Below are 15,517 nucleotides of genomic sequence, written 5' to 3' on the forward strand. Positions count from 1 at the left end.
TTAATAGTGTACGTTTGACCTGCAAATCGTTTAAATCGGACGAAATGAGCACACATTTTAGTGTGATGGCAGAAAATGATCGATTGAATGACATGTGACTCATTTGACATGGCAGCCCGTCACTGAATTTCTTCACAGGGTATGACGTGTAGGGGGCCGAGCAATATGAGGGCTGCTCTCGATAAAGTTGAAGTCATCTGGATGGATGCTCTCACTCCCCCACACACCGTCAGTCGGAGGCTGACGCCGTGCCGCAGAAGTCCGGGCGCGCAACAACTTCAGTTTTGACGTGGATTTACGCGGCAGAGACGCACGGCACAGCCCGTCGGAAAATACCAACATGACGCCGCTGTTGACTTCGAGTGACTTCTGAGAGAAAACAGGCGAAGGACGAAAGGTAAACGGAAGGAAAGGGAGACTTATGTTTGGCACCAAGCCGGTCGTTTCTCCACCACTCCAACCAGTGCCGTACTTGACCGCTTGGAACGAGCGTCATGAGCCGCGGAGGGGCGCCGGGATGTTGCCTGCTGTTGGCCGTGTGCTGCTGCCTTCTCCCGGCGTGTAGAAGCAACATCACGGTGGCGGTGATGCTGCCGGACAACCACCACAAGTACCCGTGGGCTCTGCCGCGAGTCTTCCCGGCCATCCTCATGGCGCACGAAGATCTGCACGGCAAACACGGGCTGCTCCTGGGCCGCTCCATCAACATCCTCAACTACAGCACCGAGGACCCGGCGGCGCGTTCGTGCGCAGAGAGCCGAGCCCAGGTGGTGGCCGTGGACGCCAAACTCTACATCCGCCCGGACGCCTTCTTCGGGCCCGGCTGCGTGTACCCGCTGGCCTCGGTGGGGCGCTTCGCGTCCCACTGGAAGCTCCCGCTCATCACCGCCGGAGGACCCGCGTACGGCTTCGACAAGCGCGACGAGTACCGAACCATCGTGCGCAGCGGGCCGTCCACCACCAAGCTGGGCGACTTCACCAACATGCTGCACACGCATTTCAACTGGACGTCGCGCGCCGTGGTCATCTTCCACGACTTGAGGCACGACGACCGGCCGCACTACTTCCTCTCGGAGGGCATCTACCTGAAGCTGAAGGAGGAGATGAACGTCACGGTGGAGGCCCAGCCCTATGAAGACGACTTCAAGTACTACAAGGAGCTCATCGCCTTCATGAAGGAGCGGGGCAGAAGTAAGCGCCGCTTTCATTTCATTCTTGAAAACTTTCATAGTGCGTCAGATATGAACATGTCATCAGAATGTTTCTCCATAGCTTTTTCAAAAATAATGATTGAATTATGCTATCCTTTAGTTGAGTGTGGGGGGAGGGGGGGGGGGCTCACCAAGACACCCCGACTCAGCATTTGAGTCTGGAAGGATAACTTTCAAGGCTTTGTTTCCCAACCTGTTTTTGAGCCAAGGCACATATTTTACATTCGAACAAATGCCCCAAGAAGTATATATGCTGAAATAATGACAATCTCGTATTAATGTACTCGCACATCTATACGTTGTCAAATCTGGGCTTTCGTTCAACACAATCCTGATATACTGGCATGAATCCATGATCAATTCTGCTATCTGAATGGCAATTGCGTCTTCTGCCATCTAGTGGAAGAGCATTTAATTGTTCTGCCTGTCACTATACACTGCCGGCAAAGATCTGTCGTAGATTTATAGTAATCAAATGTTCATTTTTGGACGTTGTATAATTCTTATTAACGGACACACACTAGGTCCTGTTGTCCAGGAAAACCAAACGGTTTGGCTTTTGAATGCTGCTTCCAATGCAAGGGTTACTGTCTGATGAGGGACGATATTAGAAAATGTTATTTTGTGATATAATTTTAAAGAACCAATTGCTGAGGCAGCTGTCATACTGGAGCTCATTAGACTGTGTGCTATTGACCGACTGATCTGCAAAGGAAACATTTTGCCTGCGTTATCTCACACCGCCAACCTTTCTGCTCACTTTGTCTGACGGGAGTAAAAATTTTCGATGACCCGAAAGCTGATAAATTCACCCGTTGGGTGATTTTATAATTTTTTATTAATGCACAACAAATGCAAACAGAGCTGAAGTGGAATTTGTTTTTTCGGGCATTTTTACACAGACACGTTGAGGCTGCTCCTCCTGTTTTTTTTTTTTTGTTTTTTTTTTGCGGGGGCCACCACCTGAGACAGACACCAGATTTGAGCTGAAGAGCGTGACCCTCCAGCCAAAATTCACATGGATTGGGGAAGCATCTTTTGAACTCTTACTTGGTTTCAAATGGAAGCACATTCACAACGGCGTAAACCTTTGAAAGTTCAAAAAGGCAAGCCAAGCATTTGGGGGAATCCCCATTCGGCGTTGGATTTATTACTGCGAGACCACAACACACAAACAGCAAGGAGAGAGAAGCTCACACGACATTGACAAAGAACAGGGGGCGAGCAGGGGTCCCAGTAAGCCTCTGGTTTATCTGACCTGTAGGCCATAAGCGCAGGAGGGAAAGGGTAATGACTTCAGTATTGCCATCTATGCTTCGATCCGAAAGTTCTTTCTCAACTATAACTAAACACATAGATACTATTCAACCTTAAATAAGCCTACCGTGCTGCTTGGAAAGAGGGAACGGTACAGTCTAGTCAGTAATCTTTTCCAAACAGGGATGAAACCACAAATAGAGGAGCTGTTTTTAGGTCACTGCGGAGTGATCGCAACATTAACGTAAACAGCCCTTGGAGAAATCCAAAGTCAGTTTGACTTGCAGTTCTGCAACATGCAGATGTGACTTGTGATTTCTATTTCCTTCTGCACTCTTCACTTTCCGCACGACTCTTGCCGACGCCAAACTGATGAAAATACATAAACTTATGGTAAAAGTCAATCATCACTCAAGTGAAGGGTAAATATGCGTTGTTTATTTTTGAATTTTCTGCTTTCCATGCTGAAAAGTTTGCAAGTGGAACCGTTGAATGTTTACTTTGAAGAAGACATTCAGCACTTGTGTGAGCTTTGCCAGGGAAAGAAAAAAAAATCACAGGATCAGATCAAAGTTCTCCAAGTCACTTGAATGTGGAAGCGCTACTTTTAAACACGGTGTGATTAGCAACGTTGGGTCCAGTTAATGTTTGAGTTCTGTGTGAAGAACATGACAGCGTGTCACTGTACAACACGATTACGCTCATGAAAGATCAAATGCCAGCGCCGTCCCACCCTCAATTTTTTTTTTAAACCGATAACAATTTTCAATAGACATTGCAATATGTTTAATTTCCCACTTTTGATTTGCAAAGGCCGTCTTTCATGACTGCTAAATAAGCTTTTCCAAAATCCCCTCTCAATTAACATCCATCCCGCCGCCACCGTCAATTGTTCCCCCTTGACGCTGGTCAGCTGTCTATAATTGGCTCTTAACTCATTCACTCCCAAAGACGTTTTTAAACGTCTTTTCAGACTTGGTCCAGAATTGGCTGGTACTGAATGAGTTAATTGTCATCGTCGCTGCGTGATATCCGTTGCGGCGGCATTTTGGAATCTCGTATCACTGAATTGAGCGGCGACGAATGCAGCCTCGTCCTTCGTCTTTCTGACTGTGGGGAAACCTTTCAAACATGTCGATGGGGTTGCTCAAATACAACTCGCGGCAAAGCCGGCGTCCGATGCCAGTAAAAGCCAAGAAGACCCCAGCCCGGCCCCTGCGGCCGACCCCATCTCGGATGAATTATGACGCTGCCGCAGCGCGCCTGAGCTCGTGGAAGCAAACGCTTTTGTGCAGGCTTGCTCGGCATTCACTTTTAGCCCAGCCGATAGCCAACTGGGCCGAGGTGACGAGAGGCCGAGACCGGAGAGAAGAGCTTTAAACTATTGTGGTGACTCACGTCATTTGAGCTTTTACAGCTGACAAAGTGACTGCGCGCGGTTGCACTGTCAAGCTCCCCCCCCTTCGTCCGCCCACTTTAGTTCCCAAAATTCTTCCTCGCAATTCCTGGCAAACGACGATGTGGGAAGTATATTGACTGCGGTCAGAAGAAACGGTCCCGTACTATTTTCCATTATTAGAACAAAACGTATTTTGAAGTCGTACTTCTCGCTGCTGGGTTATGATTTGATATTTTGTGTAAAGCCCTCGAGGACCGATTCCCGCTGTAGAATCACGCGAGGTCACTCACCTTGGATGAGAAAGAGCCTGGCTCACACTCTCTGTTGTTGTTCTTACAAATGTGTTTGATGGTGTTGAGGTCAGGGCTCGATGGCGGTGAGTCAAGTTCTCCCACACTAAACCCATCCAAGCATATCTTTAGGGACGTTCCCTTACGCACCGTTCGGTTTGTTAGTGTAAATGTCCCCCACGTTGACATGTCCACGCTTAAAACATTGAAAAACATTTATGATGATTTAACATTTTAGGCATCCAGAGTCAAGTCAATCCTTATTGACAGATGAAATGGCGGCGGCCCAACAAAATACACTCCTTGGTCAAATGGCAAAGACATAAAAAGCTAAATGGATCTTTTTTGACCGAATTTCCCCATTTGTTTTGAAATCGACTGCTTTTCACGTCAAATTATGTGATAACAAGTAACGATCTACACGGTGAAGCTTCAGTCTTAGTGCCTCCAGTGTGAATCTCCTCAGTTCGTCTGTGCGTTAGTCTTCTCTTTGAACACCTCTTGTTGAGGCTGATAGAAAAAAAAAAAGTTGCGCTGCACTCCGTTCCGTACGAGGACATTTTTGTCCAGCGTCGTGCATGACATTTGAAGAGATTTTTGTGTGTCCCCCCCCCCCCCCGAGTAATATTTCAGCGACGGCGAATTCCAGCGGTTTCATTTCATGTTTTTGAGATGAAAGACAAAACAAAAAAAAAAATCTGCGTTGTTGTCTTGTTCGTCAGAAAGTAGAACATGGAGGAGTCTGATCTTGAAGAGTGAGAAGTGGAACGACTTTGACCCAAGTAACTTGAATGCGCATTTGTGCGCAAGTCTGTCAACTTGAGGCTGCCACACAACACACAAGGCCTTTTTCTTTTTTTTTTTGCCCCCCGACTGTTGGGGCATTTATCTTGGGTGCAATCCAGCAGACAGCAGAGCCACTTGGCATGGTTAAACCGCGATGGAACAGATGAGAGTCGGGGTCCAACATGAGTGTAACCAATGAGGAAATGTCTGCTAAGTGGCCTCTGAGCTGCGAGCCTGCACTCCAGCATCTGTCTGGAATGAAAATAATGGCGCTTATATAGTTTTTGCGGCGCAAAGGCAGCCGAGTGTAGGTGGCGGGGTGAAAGTTCATTGTAAACACGCAGGTCGGTTGATTTCAGCGTGAGCAGACAATGAGACGTCGGTCGCAAAAGGGAGAACAACGACCATTGTCGATGTTCCGTGTTTACGTTTTAGAGGCTTTTTGTTTTTTTCGTCAGTGTGCCAATGGTCAAACGTCAAGGACTGCAAAAACAGTTCCAATAAATAAAACAACCAATCACACCGCTCTGCTCCCCCCCACCCCTCCCCAAAACAAACAAACATAAGTTAAACTAATTCGGAAAGTATTATAAAAGTGAGGAATTACTTTACAGTCAGAGTGTAGAAGTGCAGTTGGCTTTGACGTGAAATACAAGGCTGAGAGCTCCAAAAAAAAAAAAAAAAAGGACCAAAAGCAGGTCTGATAATATTTAACCAGGAGACTTGATTTGATTGGTATCAGAGGTTACACTCACGTCAAGAGTATGGGCCAAAATTAGAATGTGGGGGGAAAAAAAATGTCTGTGGCATTATATTTACAGTCGGCTACATGGTGAGTGGTCGAAGTGCAGTTTTCGATAACATTGATCATCTCATCACATCCTCAAAGATGCGCTCGCTTTCTAAGGTCATCAAAATGCCCAAAAGATCAAGACGTGCACAACACTTTCTCTCCTTTTATCCAAAGCATCCTTGAAGCCAGTCTGTTTTGAGAGGGTCATCTCTCGTCTCATGAAAATGAGCGACTGTTCACCTCACCTGCTCGGAACCAACGCTCTGTACGGCTTGCGTTACCATGACGACCCTGCATGAAGGTGTTGAACAAGTGGCTTCCACTTGGAGAAGCAGTACTCTCTGCACAAAGGCGAATTCACATCCATGGCGGTCAGTCTACGTAGAGTTTGGTGAAACATTCTTCAATTTGCCGGTCCTTCCTCCTCTCCAAGTTTCTGCATCCTTTGGATGTTGAGCTGTTTGGCCATCGGCACGAAAGGCATGAAATTAAAAGAGGCCGATCCGATGCCAATAGCTTATCTTGTTGTGGTTCTCTCCCGCTGCAGTTGTGTACATATGCGGCCCCCTGGACACCTTCCTGAACATCATGAAACTCTTCCACGGCGAGATCCCGGACCCAGAAAACTACGCCATTTTTTATTTGGATGTTTTTGCCGAAAGTTTGACAGAACGCAAACCCTGGCAGAACTCTGATCTCGAGTGGGACGATCCCATTAAGGTCTTTAAGGTACGCTGAACCGAAAAGGGGAAATGTACTTGTGTTAATGTCCGATTGATATCCTCTGTGGTCAAATATTATTATTATTTGAGTGTTAAAACGTCAGTGGCTTGCTGCAATCGGCGTCTACCAACTATTGGAGTGAGCTGATCCCGTTTTAGTGCGTCCACAAAAATAAAAAATAAATCATGCCAGCACAGGGAGAACATCTCTTTGAATATATTGGACTTTCATTCAAGCCCAGTAGAATGGAGGCTGACGTAAGATGTCTCCATTACGACTTTACTTGTCATTTTGAATGAAGACTTTGGATCAGTCCCTTCACATTTATCGAGAATCGACAAAGGCTGGAAGCGCTTCATGTAAACGGCAACAAAACTCATCCTGCCAACATGCTCGCATTAATTAAATCAATCAATCAATCATTGCTGCAAAGTGACTACACAAGCGGTAGAGCGTACACCTTGCAGATCACTGATGTAAGACCACAGAAGTAGGTAAAAGCGATTGAGGGTTGCCATGGTGATTCCATACAAGATGCTTTTCTGCTTTTTTTTTTTTTTTGAATGTCTTTGCTGAAAGACGTTACGGCCAAGATCCCGTTCTCTCTGATGACGCTCTATTTTTCTGTGTCCCTTTTAGTCCGTTTTCATTATAACATACCGACCTCCTGATAATCCGGAGTACAAAGAATTTCAGAGGCGACTCCACGCAAGAGCGCAGCAGGATTTTGGTGTACATTTGGAACCATCGCTGGTAGGTGAAAGGAAATGATCGGCACGTCATTTTGGTGTTGATATGAAATCGGCATGACTCGGATTTGTTCTTAGTTTTGCTGTTCGGTGCTTTCTACCGTCTTTGTTACCGATTTGTTGCTTGGCTGTTGCATATGTTAGTTGCTCCATCTACAGCACTTTGAATGCAGAGATGGCTGTCTGAAAGCGCTCTATAAATACAGTTGAGTTGAGCTCCACTCCTTCGATGCGCTTCAATATGACCGCCGTCGTCTTGCAGATGGACTACATCGCCGGCAGCTTCTATGATGGCTTTGTGCTGTACGCAAAGGCCTTGGAGGAAACGCTGGCTGAAGGCGGAGCTCAAAACGACGGCATCAACATCACAATGAGAACACAAAACCGCCAAATCTGGGGTGAGCAAATACGGTTTCCCATCTGTTTTGTAGCACAGCCACTTAATTAGCCAGTAAAGGCTTTTTTTTTTTTTTTTGTCGTCGTGCTATTTCGTGGTAGTTGAGCGTTTTAGACATTTTGTGCCGCCGGCTTTCACGGAAACGGCCACGTTTTACACTTTGAAGGTCACATTCCCCTTCAGAATGATTTTACCCACGACTTATCCCGAAAGCCGTTCTCAGTGTTGAAGTCGGAAAGGTGCTGGTTTCGAAGCACCCTCGCGTTGAGGCGGGCCAGAGCGTCACCGCCAGCAAATCGTGAATCATCGCGTTTCTGTGCGATGCCTCATGAGCTGCAGGCTCGGGATCTGTAAGAAAGTGATGTCGGCCTTTTTAAGAATGAGCACGACAACGTAAAAAGAGAGGGAGACATTACTTGAGATTTATACCTCAAAGCCCCCCTTGAGTTAAAAGTATCTCCGATTTTAATAAGGGATGAAAAATCGCACGGCCTGACCAGACCTTTGCTGTGGATGTTGTTGCTAGGGGTGACGGGTCTTGTTACCACAGACCACAAAAATGCCAGGGATATAGACATCAACCTTTGGGCCATGACCAACCAGGACACGGGAGAATATGGGGTAAGTGGACCCATTCTTTGTATTTTTTTTTTAACTCATTCACTCCCAAAGACGTTTTTAAACGTCTTTTCAGACTTGGTCCAGAATTGGCTGGTACTGAATGAGTTAATTGCCTTTGCGTTATTGCTGGTCACCCAGCGTAGTACGGTCAAGACAGCCGGAATCTCCTTGTCCGATATTCAGCATGAGAACGGATCGAGAGAATAAACGGTTTTGTGTCGGTGGAAGCCACATCCTTTGGCGATTAGTATCTTGACAAATGCTGGGGTCCTAATTTCCCCTAATGATAACATGCTTAAAACCTCAAAATTCCACCACAGTCAGAGGAAAATATTTGTGTGTTGTGATCTGCAAAACGTTTTTTTTTTCCCTCCTTTGAGTGCAAAAAAATAAAAGTGGGTTAGCTACATTTGACTTCAGTCAGAATTTCATCAAGGTCCTTCGAGGCAGTCAGCGGGAGCTCTCGTTCTCATCTATCTTTGGCTTTAATTGGTGCTCTTCCGTGACGGCTTGACCCGAGTCGCGGGCCTGGTTTTCTCATTCTCATGCAGCTTTTCGGGTCCGTGTTTGGCTGCTCACCCGTTCTGGGTCTATCTCGCGCATTTGCAAAATGATGCATTGTTGACGCGGGAGCACCCATGCCGGCGCTTTTCAAAACTCCCACTTGAGGACACCTTTTTGGAAGTTTGTGTGTTGACCCTCCCAAAACGCGACTGTTGAGTCAACTCGTCGCCGAAACGGTTTCATTTTATCGGAAGGCGGTTTTAGTTTTGGATCGAATCAAAAATTGAGATCGAGGCCCATGTCAATTCGGTTAAATGGAACAAAAAAAAAAAAACGCCATCAATGTTCTTCTGGAGCCCTTCTCTCCATCTTACGACGCCGACTCCTCAGAAAAGTCTTCCAGAGGCAGCCCTATGTGGTGATAAGCAACGCGAGGCCCACAGCGACTATTTCGCCAATTTCAGGCTTTGTGGGCCCTGCCCCCACCACCATCGCTATCTGCATTGTTTGGATGACCCTCCGCAGGGCCGGTGGCCTTCAAGGTTTAAGGGGAGAGGACACAACATGCGACAAGCATGAAGGGAAAGCAAAACAACCCCCCCTCCCCCCCAAAAAGACCCTCACGTATGAACGTCAGGAGTCATGTTTCACAGCAGGAGAACAGATGTTGTAGCATCAAAGTCAAAATCCATCTCCGACTCGCTACTCGCGACAAAAAATGAGTTTGACACTACTGCTTTGGAGCTCTTCTGAATGAACGAAGCCACATTTCCACAGATATAACATCTTGTTGAAGGTCTTCCCAGAAAAATGGCAGGCATGTTTGTAAAAGAGCAGCTTCATTACGAGTCAGCCTCTCACATAGGCGGGGCTCAACTCCAGGTGTCCTGTGACCCTTAACGGGAAAAGTGATGTTGAAAATGATCTTAGTGTCATATCTTGGTCCTTAATATTAAAAAAAAACAAATATGTGATTCTCTTTGTGCAGCTGGTTGCTTACTACAATGGAACCATGAAAGAAATCATTTGGTCCCAGACAGAGAAGATCCACTGGCCCAGTGGGGGCCCACCGCTGGATAACCCACCCTGTGTGTTTTCCACGGATGACCCCTCCTGCAATGACGGTACGATAGAAGCCACACCCCCCCCCCCCCCCCCCCCTCCCCATCAACGCTTCAGATGGAGTAGAATACAAATTCCCTTGATGACCTTTAGAAAATGTCCTCATGAGCTGTGTAACATTTCGCGCAATTTCCACAGTCTATTTTCGCCAATAGAGTGCGATCATATTATTTGGATTCTTCGGATTGAATTCTGAGTCTTAATTAGACTATGGAAATATTATTTATATCTTGCATGAAGTGAAGCGCGTCTTTTAATTCTATGCTAACGATCTTAAGTTAGGCAGTGACAGCTGTGTTTGCTCTAGCGTGCCCCCCCCCCCCCCCCTGCTCTCACAGGTATGAATGTGGACACCTGTTGAACATATGAGAGACAACCGAGTGTGGAATCCTTCTCCTGTTTCCAGGTCAGCTGCCCGTTCTGGGAATTGTGGCGGTGGGATCCGGCTTGGCGCTCATCATTTTTGGAATCTCCAGTTTCCTCATTTACAGGTGAGTCGGAAAGCACGTCGCTGACGCACTCGCTCGGCGCCGCCTCTGAGAAACAACCGTGCAAATGTAAAGGTGATTTAAATGGGGTGACAAAGCGATATGTGATTGGAAAGAGATTTACGGGCGGTCGCCGCAATGAGTTGCCCGCGTGGTATTTTTCACAATTGTTGCCGCAGAAACAGCCCAGCGGGCCGTGATCATAAAGCAGTGGGTCGCTGCGTTTCAACTGCCATGTGAGCTCACACACTGGGCCCAAACACGCTTCTCGCTCGATGATCATGAAGTCTGTTCACGCCGTTTGTTATTTTGCTTCAGGTAAAATCGAAATGTCGCCTGAATTAAGGATTCGCGCACATGGGCTGATAAATGTGAGGGGTTGGGGTGTTGGCTCACATGTTCAACACTAAATTAGAAACTATACGCAGTTTTGTCTTGAAGTGTTTTTTGTCACGAGTCGCATCATGTGCGACTGCGGCCATTCATTTTTCCCGCTTGTAAATGTTCTTAAAGCGGCAGGGTTAAGGCTTCCCTGCTGTGTTTTATTCCTTTAATGGGGGGGGGGGGGAAGGGAAAGGGAGCGGCCCAAACGTTGCCGGGCTTTTTGTCGTGTTTGATTTTACTCATTTAAACTTGCTGATTGATGATTGTTTTCATTTACACCTGCGAAGAAAACTTGTTGGCGATGCTCATCGCTGGCTTGTTTGTGGTGGTTTTCAACAGTCTTCTTTTTATTGAAACCGCGGCTTTGTTTACACGATTGCGTTCGCCACGGATTGCTCAGAATTATTGTTGGGGGGGGAGGGGGGCAATGAATGACAAATCGGGGTGTGCATCTTGTCTCCGACTCGGATCGAGAGGGGATGATGTCGTGAGTTTCTTGTTGTCATTGTACAACTTGAATGAATTGATCAGTTCTCAGTTTTGCCCATTTTAACACACAAAAAGAGATTTGGGGAACAAGAGTGGCGCCAGAAACGGCATCTGTCATTTTCAAATCTGTTGCCTATACAGTACATACTCCCACATTCAGCATATTTCAGTATGTATCGCCCCTCGTTTCGACGTTTGTATGACAAAAATAACTTTGCATTCTTCTAAATGATTCAATAGTTGTGACATTCATTTCATGAGCTGAGTTGTTTTTCGTTTCATTTTATAAAGATGTAAATGACCATTTAATATTCAGAGATGATGTACTTTCTGCAGTCTGATCAGTGATTTAAAAACTTTTTTTTTTTTTTTTTGGTATCATTATCACTACAACATAGCGTATGTTGTGACCGAGCAAGATTTTATGACTTTATGACTTTCTTGAGGCTTGAAAATTACAACTTGAGACGTACTCGTGACTTGCACGTATGCGACCTACTCCCACCTCTGGTATGCGCAGCATATATCAGAGGCGGGCAATTTACAAAATGTTGCCAGTCCGTCATTCGTCGGCGTCGAGGGCATCCGTACGTCATCGTCAGCGCGTCGTTGCTTCAGGCCAAAGCAAACTTGAATCATCAGTCGGTTCTTCAAATAGGTTCTCACTTCTTCATTGATGAACGCGATGAATTTGCTCACGACTGACTATTAACACTGCCGAGTGTGAATCAGCAGCCAATCAGAATGGATTTTGATCAGAGGAACGGTGGAAGAAAGTCGGAGGAGCAGCTTTCCACCTCAGGTAAAAAAAAAAAAAAAAAAAAAAAAATCCCCTTCTGTCTGCATCATAGTTGATCAAGTTCAATGCCAAGCTTCTATTAGATTGTTTCATGAACATTGTGTATTTTACCCGGAGGAAAAAAAAGAATCATAATAACGGTTCACCCTTTGTTTTTGTTTTTTTTGTTTTTTTGCAGCACACAGTTCAACAAGCACAGAGTGGTTTCCTTTTGAACTAATTGACCTCGACGCTTGGCCGGTAATTGTTGTGAAATGCCCTCCGCTTTTGGAATACTTTTCATTTGAATCATTAAACTGGATTATAACATATCAATTTCTGTAATTCACGTTTGTATTCTGTCATAGTTGGCGGCCATTTGATTAGAAACGTTTACGACGAACTCCCGCCGTAACGTACAGATTCGTTATGTCCCTCGAGGAACATTTCCGTGAAACGACCAAACTCGCTCGAAGAATTGTGCGCAACACCGCAAATCATTTCCGGAAGACTCTTTCTGACGGATAAGCGTTTGAGTCACTTGTCCCCGCAAGCAGAAAAGCTTTTGGGAATCGCACCATTTCGAGAGCTTTCCGGATGTTCGATGGCGAACGCTCACAAGTGGCTCTCTGTCCTCGCAGACGCCAGCGGAGCTTTGCCGACGGACGCGGAGGCGCACGGCACAGTGGCCCGGCCCGCCGTCACGCGAGACCAACGAGCTGCTGTCTTCACTACTTGATCTACAAATCACCACTAAAAAGCTCGATATGACTTCTTCTCGAATGGTCCGGTCGAAGCCAGAGTTTCTGATGATCAGAACGACTATTTATTTGGCCGAGTATTTGAATGAAAACATGGAGAAAGAATACAGTATATCGAACCGTTTCTATGCGTGATGTATTCAGTGCTGCTGTTTAGTACTTTTAACGAATGTAAAGAAAAGATGTTATACTCGATTACGTCTAAGTGCTGGGGTCATGCAATTGCGGGATTGGTGGAAAAATAATACTATACTGTGAACTATATAAAGGGATATTTTTACTACTTGGAAAATGGGTCATTGTTGACAAAAACGTGTATTATCTGTGGGAAATATATGCAACGGTGACATTTTTTGAAGCCAGTTTAATAAAAACAATCTGTCGGAATGGAATGCTTCCTTTCCTGTGTTCTTTTTTGTCCATTTCAAGCGGCAGGTGATTGAAATAGATTGAAGGGCTTAGGATGATCGGAATTTAGTTTGGCAAAAGTCAACAAACGTATTTGTAAGATCGACCTGTTTACCGATTTCAGCGGGATGGCCGCGCAGCCTATCTCGGTTGATTTTGGAGTGTGTGTGTGTGTGTGTGTGTGAGGCGGACGTTAAGCAGAGCTGCTCTGACTCTGATGTTTTAATGGAGGGCCTGCTCCAGCAGAGGTATTCACATATGGGACTTAGGAAACAATAGACCCACTGTGGAGCCCCACACTTTGCTATTCGGGCTGCCAGAGGTCTCTGAACCAGGCTCTTTAAATAGAAAAATACTTTATATATATATATATATATTTAAAAAAAATCGTGGTGGATGGGGCAAGGGGAGCACCACTGGTTTGATGTTGTTTCCTGTCCTCAAATTGGACGCACACCGGCAGCGTCGGCAATATTTATTTGTAGACACAAACAAGCATCAGACAAGTGACGTTTTCTCCACATGGGGAAGAAAAAAAAAAAAGTTGAAAAGAGGCTCAAACGCAATCTGCAAGCGCTGCAATAATTTCTCGCAGCCATCTGGAAGTGTTTTACACCTTTTAGACGGTGTCGGAATGTGTGTGCTCTGCTCGTTTGTCTTTTTTTTTTTTTTTTGGGAGTGAAAAGGATTTTACTCACGTCTGTCGAAACACAAACAGACACACGTACAAAAAAAAAAAAAATGGAAGCCTTTGGACGATTTGTTGGAAAGATGCCTCCCCTCTGCGGCGCTCCGCGTTTGCCAGAGTGATGCTCAAAAATAACACCAGACCTGTCGCACCTTCTCAAGAATGAATGTATCTGGTTAGACAGTGAAGATATTTGTCTTCCCCTGCTGTTGCACATCTTTCGTTTGTTTCTTGAACTTACTGGCCAGTCTCCCACGGCCAATTCTTCTCCCTTCTCCCAATGCCCGCGCGGGTTTTCTCCGGGTACTCCGATTTCCTCCCACATTCCAAAAACATGCATGGCAGGTTTAATGGAACACTCGAAATTGTCCCTCGGGGTGATTGAGAGCGCGAATGGTCGTTCGTCTCGGTGTGCCCTGCAATTGGATGGCGACCAGTTCGGCCTGCAGGGGGGGGGGGGGGGGGGGGCTGGGATAGGCCCAAGCATGCCCGCGACTCTCGAGAGGAGACGCGGATTAGAAAATGGACAGATGGATGAACGTTACAAAGCTAGCATTCCAACTTGACGATGTCTCTCTAACTCTATCACCAACCTTTACGAGTATTTGTGACACTGTCTGTCACCTTGCTTCAAACCACAATTTCTGCAGTTGCAAACTAAAGGACACGGGAATGTTTTCGGGGTTTTTTTTTTTTATGAGTGTACTCTCTTTTACAACAATATACAGTAACGCCACCACGCTTGTGAGGTTTTGCTCTGACCTTGGCATCGCTGTTACCCCCCTGGTTGATTTTACCGCCGTTCCACTTTCCCCCTTTTGTAGGAAACTCAAGTTGGAGAAAGAGCTCGCCGGAATGCTGTGGAGGATTCGCTGGGAGGACCTCCAGTTTGAGAGCCCCAATAAATACCACAAACGAGCCGGCAGTCGTCTCACGCTCTCGCAGGTGAAAGCCGACCTCGTATTTCACCGCGTGATTTCATTACAGCCGGGGCTAACAAATGAATACAAATTGTCCGCAGGAGGTTGAAGAGACAGACTTCCAAAGCACTTTTGGCAATTGTTGAGAGGCAGACGGGCGGCGACACGCCCACATGAGCTCATATTACAGCCGGCAGACCTGAAAATGTCACGGCCACTCTCGACGTTATATTGCCTTCGGCGGCGGTGTCGCTGGCACAGCCTCCGCGGCGCAAATTAAGAAGTTGTTGCTCGTCTGTCAGCTCTTATGGCGGCCTGGTGTTTCTCTGCCGGGAATCCAGAAGCCTTCATTTGTTTGGTGAAAAGCAAACAGTCCCGAAAGAGTCCAAATCTTTTGATGGCACTTCCCGGTTTGTTTTTTTTGCCAGTGGTCTATCGAAGGTGGCTAAAAAACAGATGAAGTGACGGTTGAAATAAGAAGCTTTCGCCTGGCGCCGGTCCCTGCATCTGTAATACCTTGTCGCGTTCTTCGAGTATCGGGTTCTGTTGTCTGAGGGCTCATGCATCTTCTGCGGGTTGAGCCTCGGCCCACAACCGCCGGGGGATGAGTTGGGAGGGGGCGACGAGAGTCGCCGTATATTTCCCGGCAATAAAAACTCAAAGTGTGATGTAAAACGGCAAAGTCAAATGTTTTCAGAATTTGAAGACTCATTTTTTGGGGGGAGGGTAGGGGGGGGGGTTGCTTTGCT

The 15,517-nt window shown here is 46.3% G+C and overlaps 1 protein-coding gene across 1 annotated transcript in view; it reads left to right on the forward strand.

Annotated features, from left to right (window-relative positions):
• The first annotated feature begins 188 nt into the window (after positions 1–188).
• Positions 189–15,517, forward strand: part of npr2 (natriuretic peptide receptor 2) — a 30,879-nt gene continuing 15,550 nt past the window's right edge. The window contains exons 1-8 of the mRNA XM_086134982.1: positions 189–1,191; positions 6,284–6,465; positions 7,099–7,212; positions 7,471–7,606; positions 8,132–8,226; positions 9,719–9,854; positions 10,259–10,343; positions 14,673–14,793. Of these exons, the coding sequence (XP_085991108.1) occupies positions 495–1,191; positions 6,284–6,465; positions 7,099–7,212; positions 7,471–7,606; positions 8,132–8,226; positions 9,719–9,854; positions 10,259–10,343; positions 14,673–14,793 (1,566 nt within the window). The 5' untranslated portion in view covers positions 189–494. The remainder of the gene's footprint in view (positions 1,192–6,283; positions 6,466–7,098; positions 7,213–7,470; positions 7,607–8,131; positions 8,227–9,718; positions 9,855–10,258; positions 10,344–14,672; positions 14,794–15,517) is intronic.

This window comes from Hippocampus guttulatus, chromosome 17 (genome assembly GCF_054856545.1).
Source record: "Hippocampus guttulatus isolate MCC_2025c chromosome 17, RoL_Hgut_1.0, whole genome shotgun sequence".
NCBI lineage: Eukaryota > Metazoa > Chordata > Actinopteri > Syngnathiformes > Syngnathidae > Hippocampus > Hippocampus guttulatus.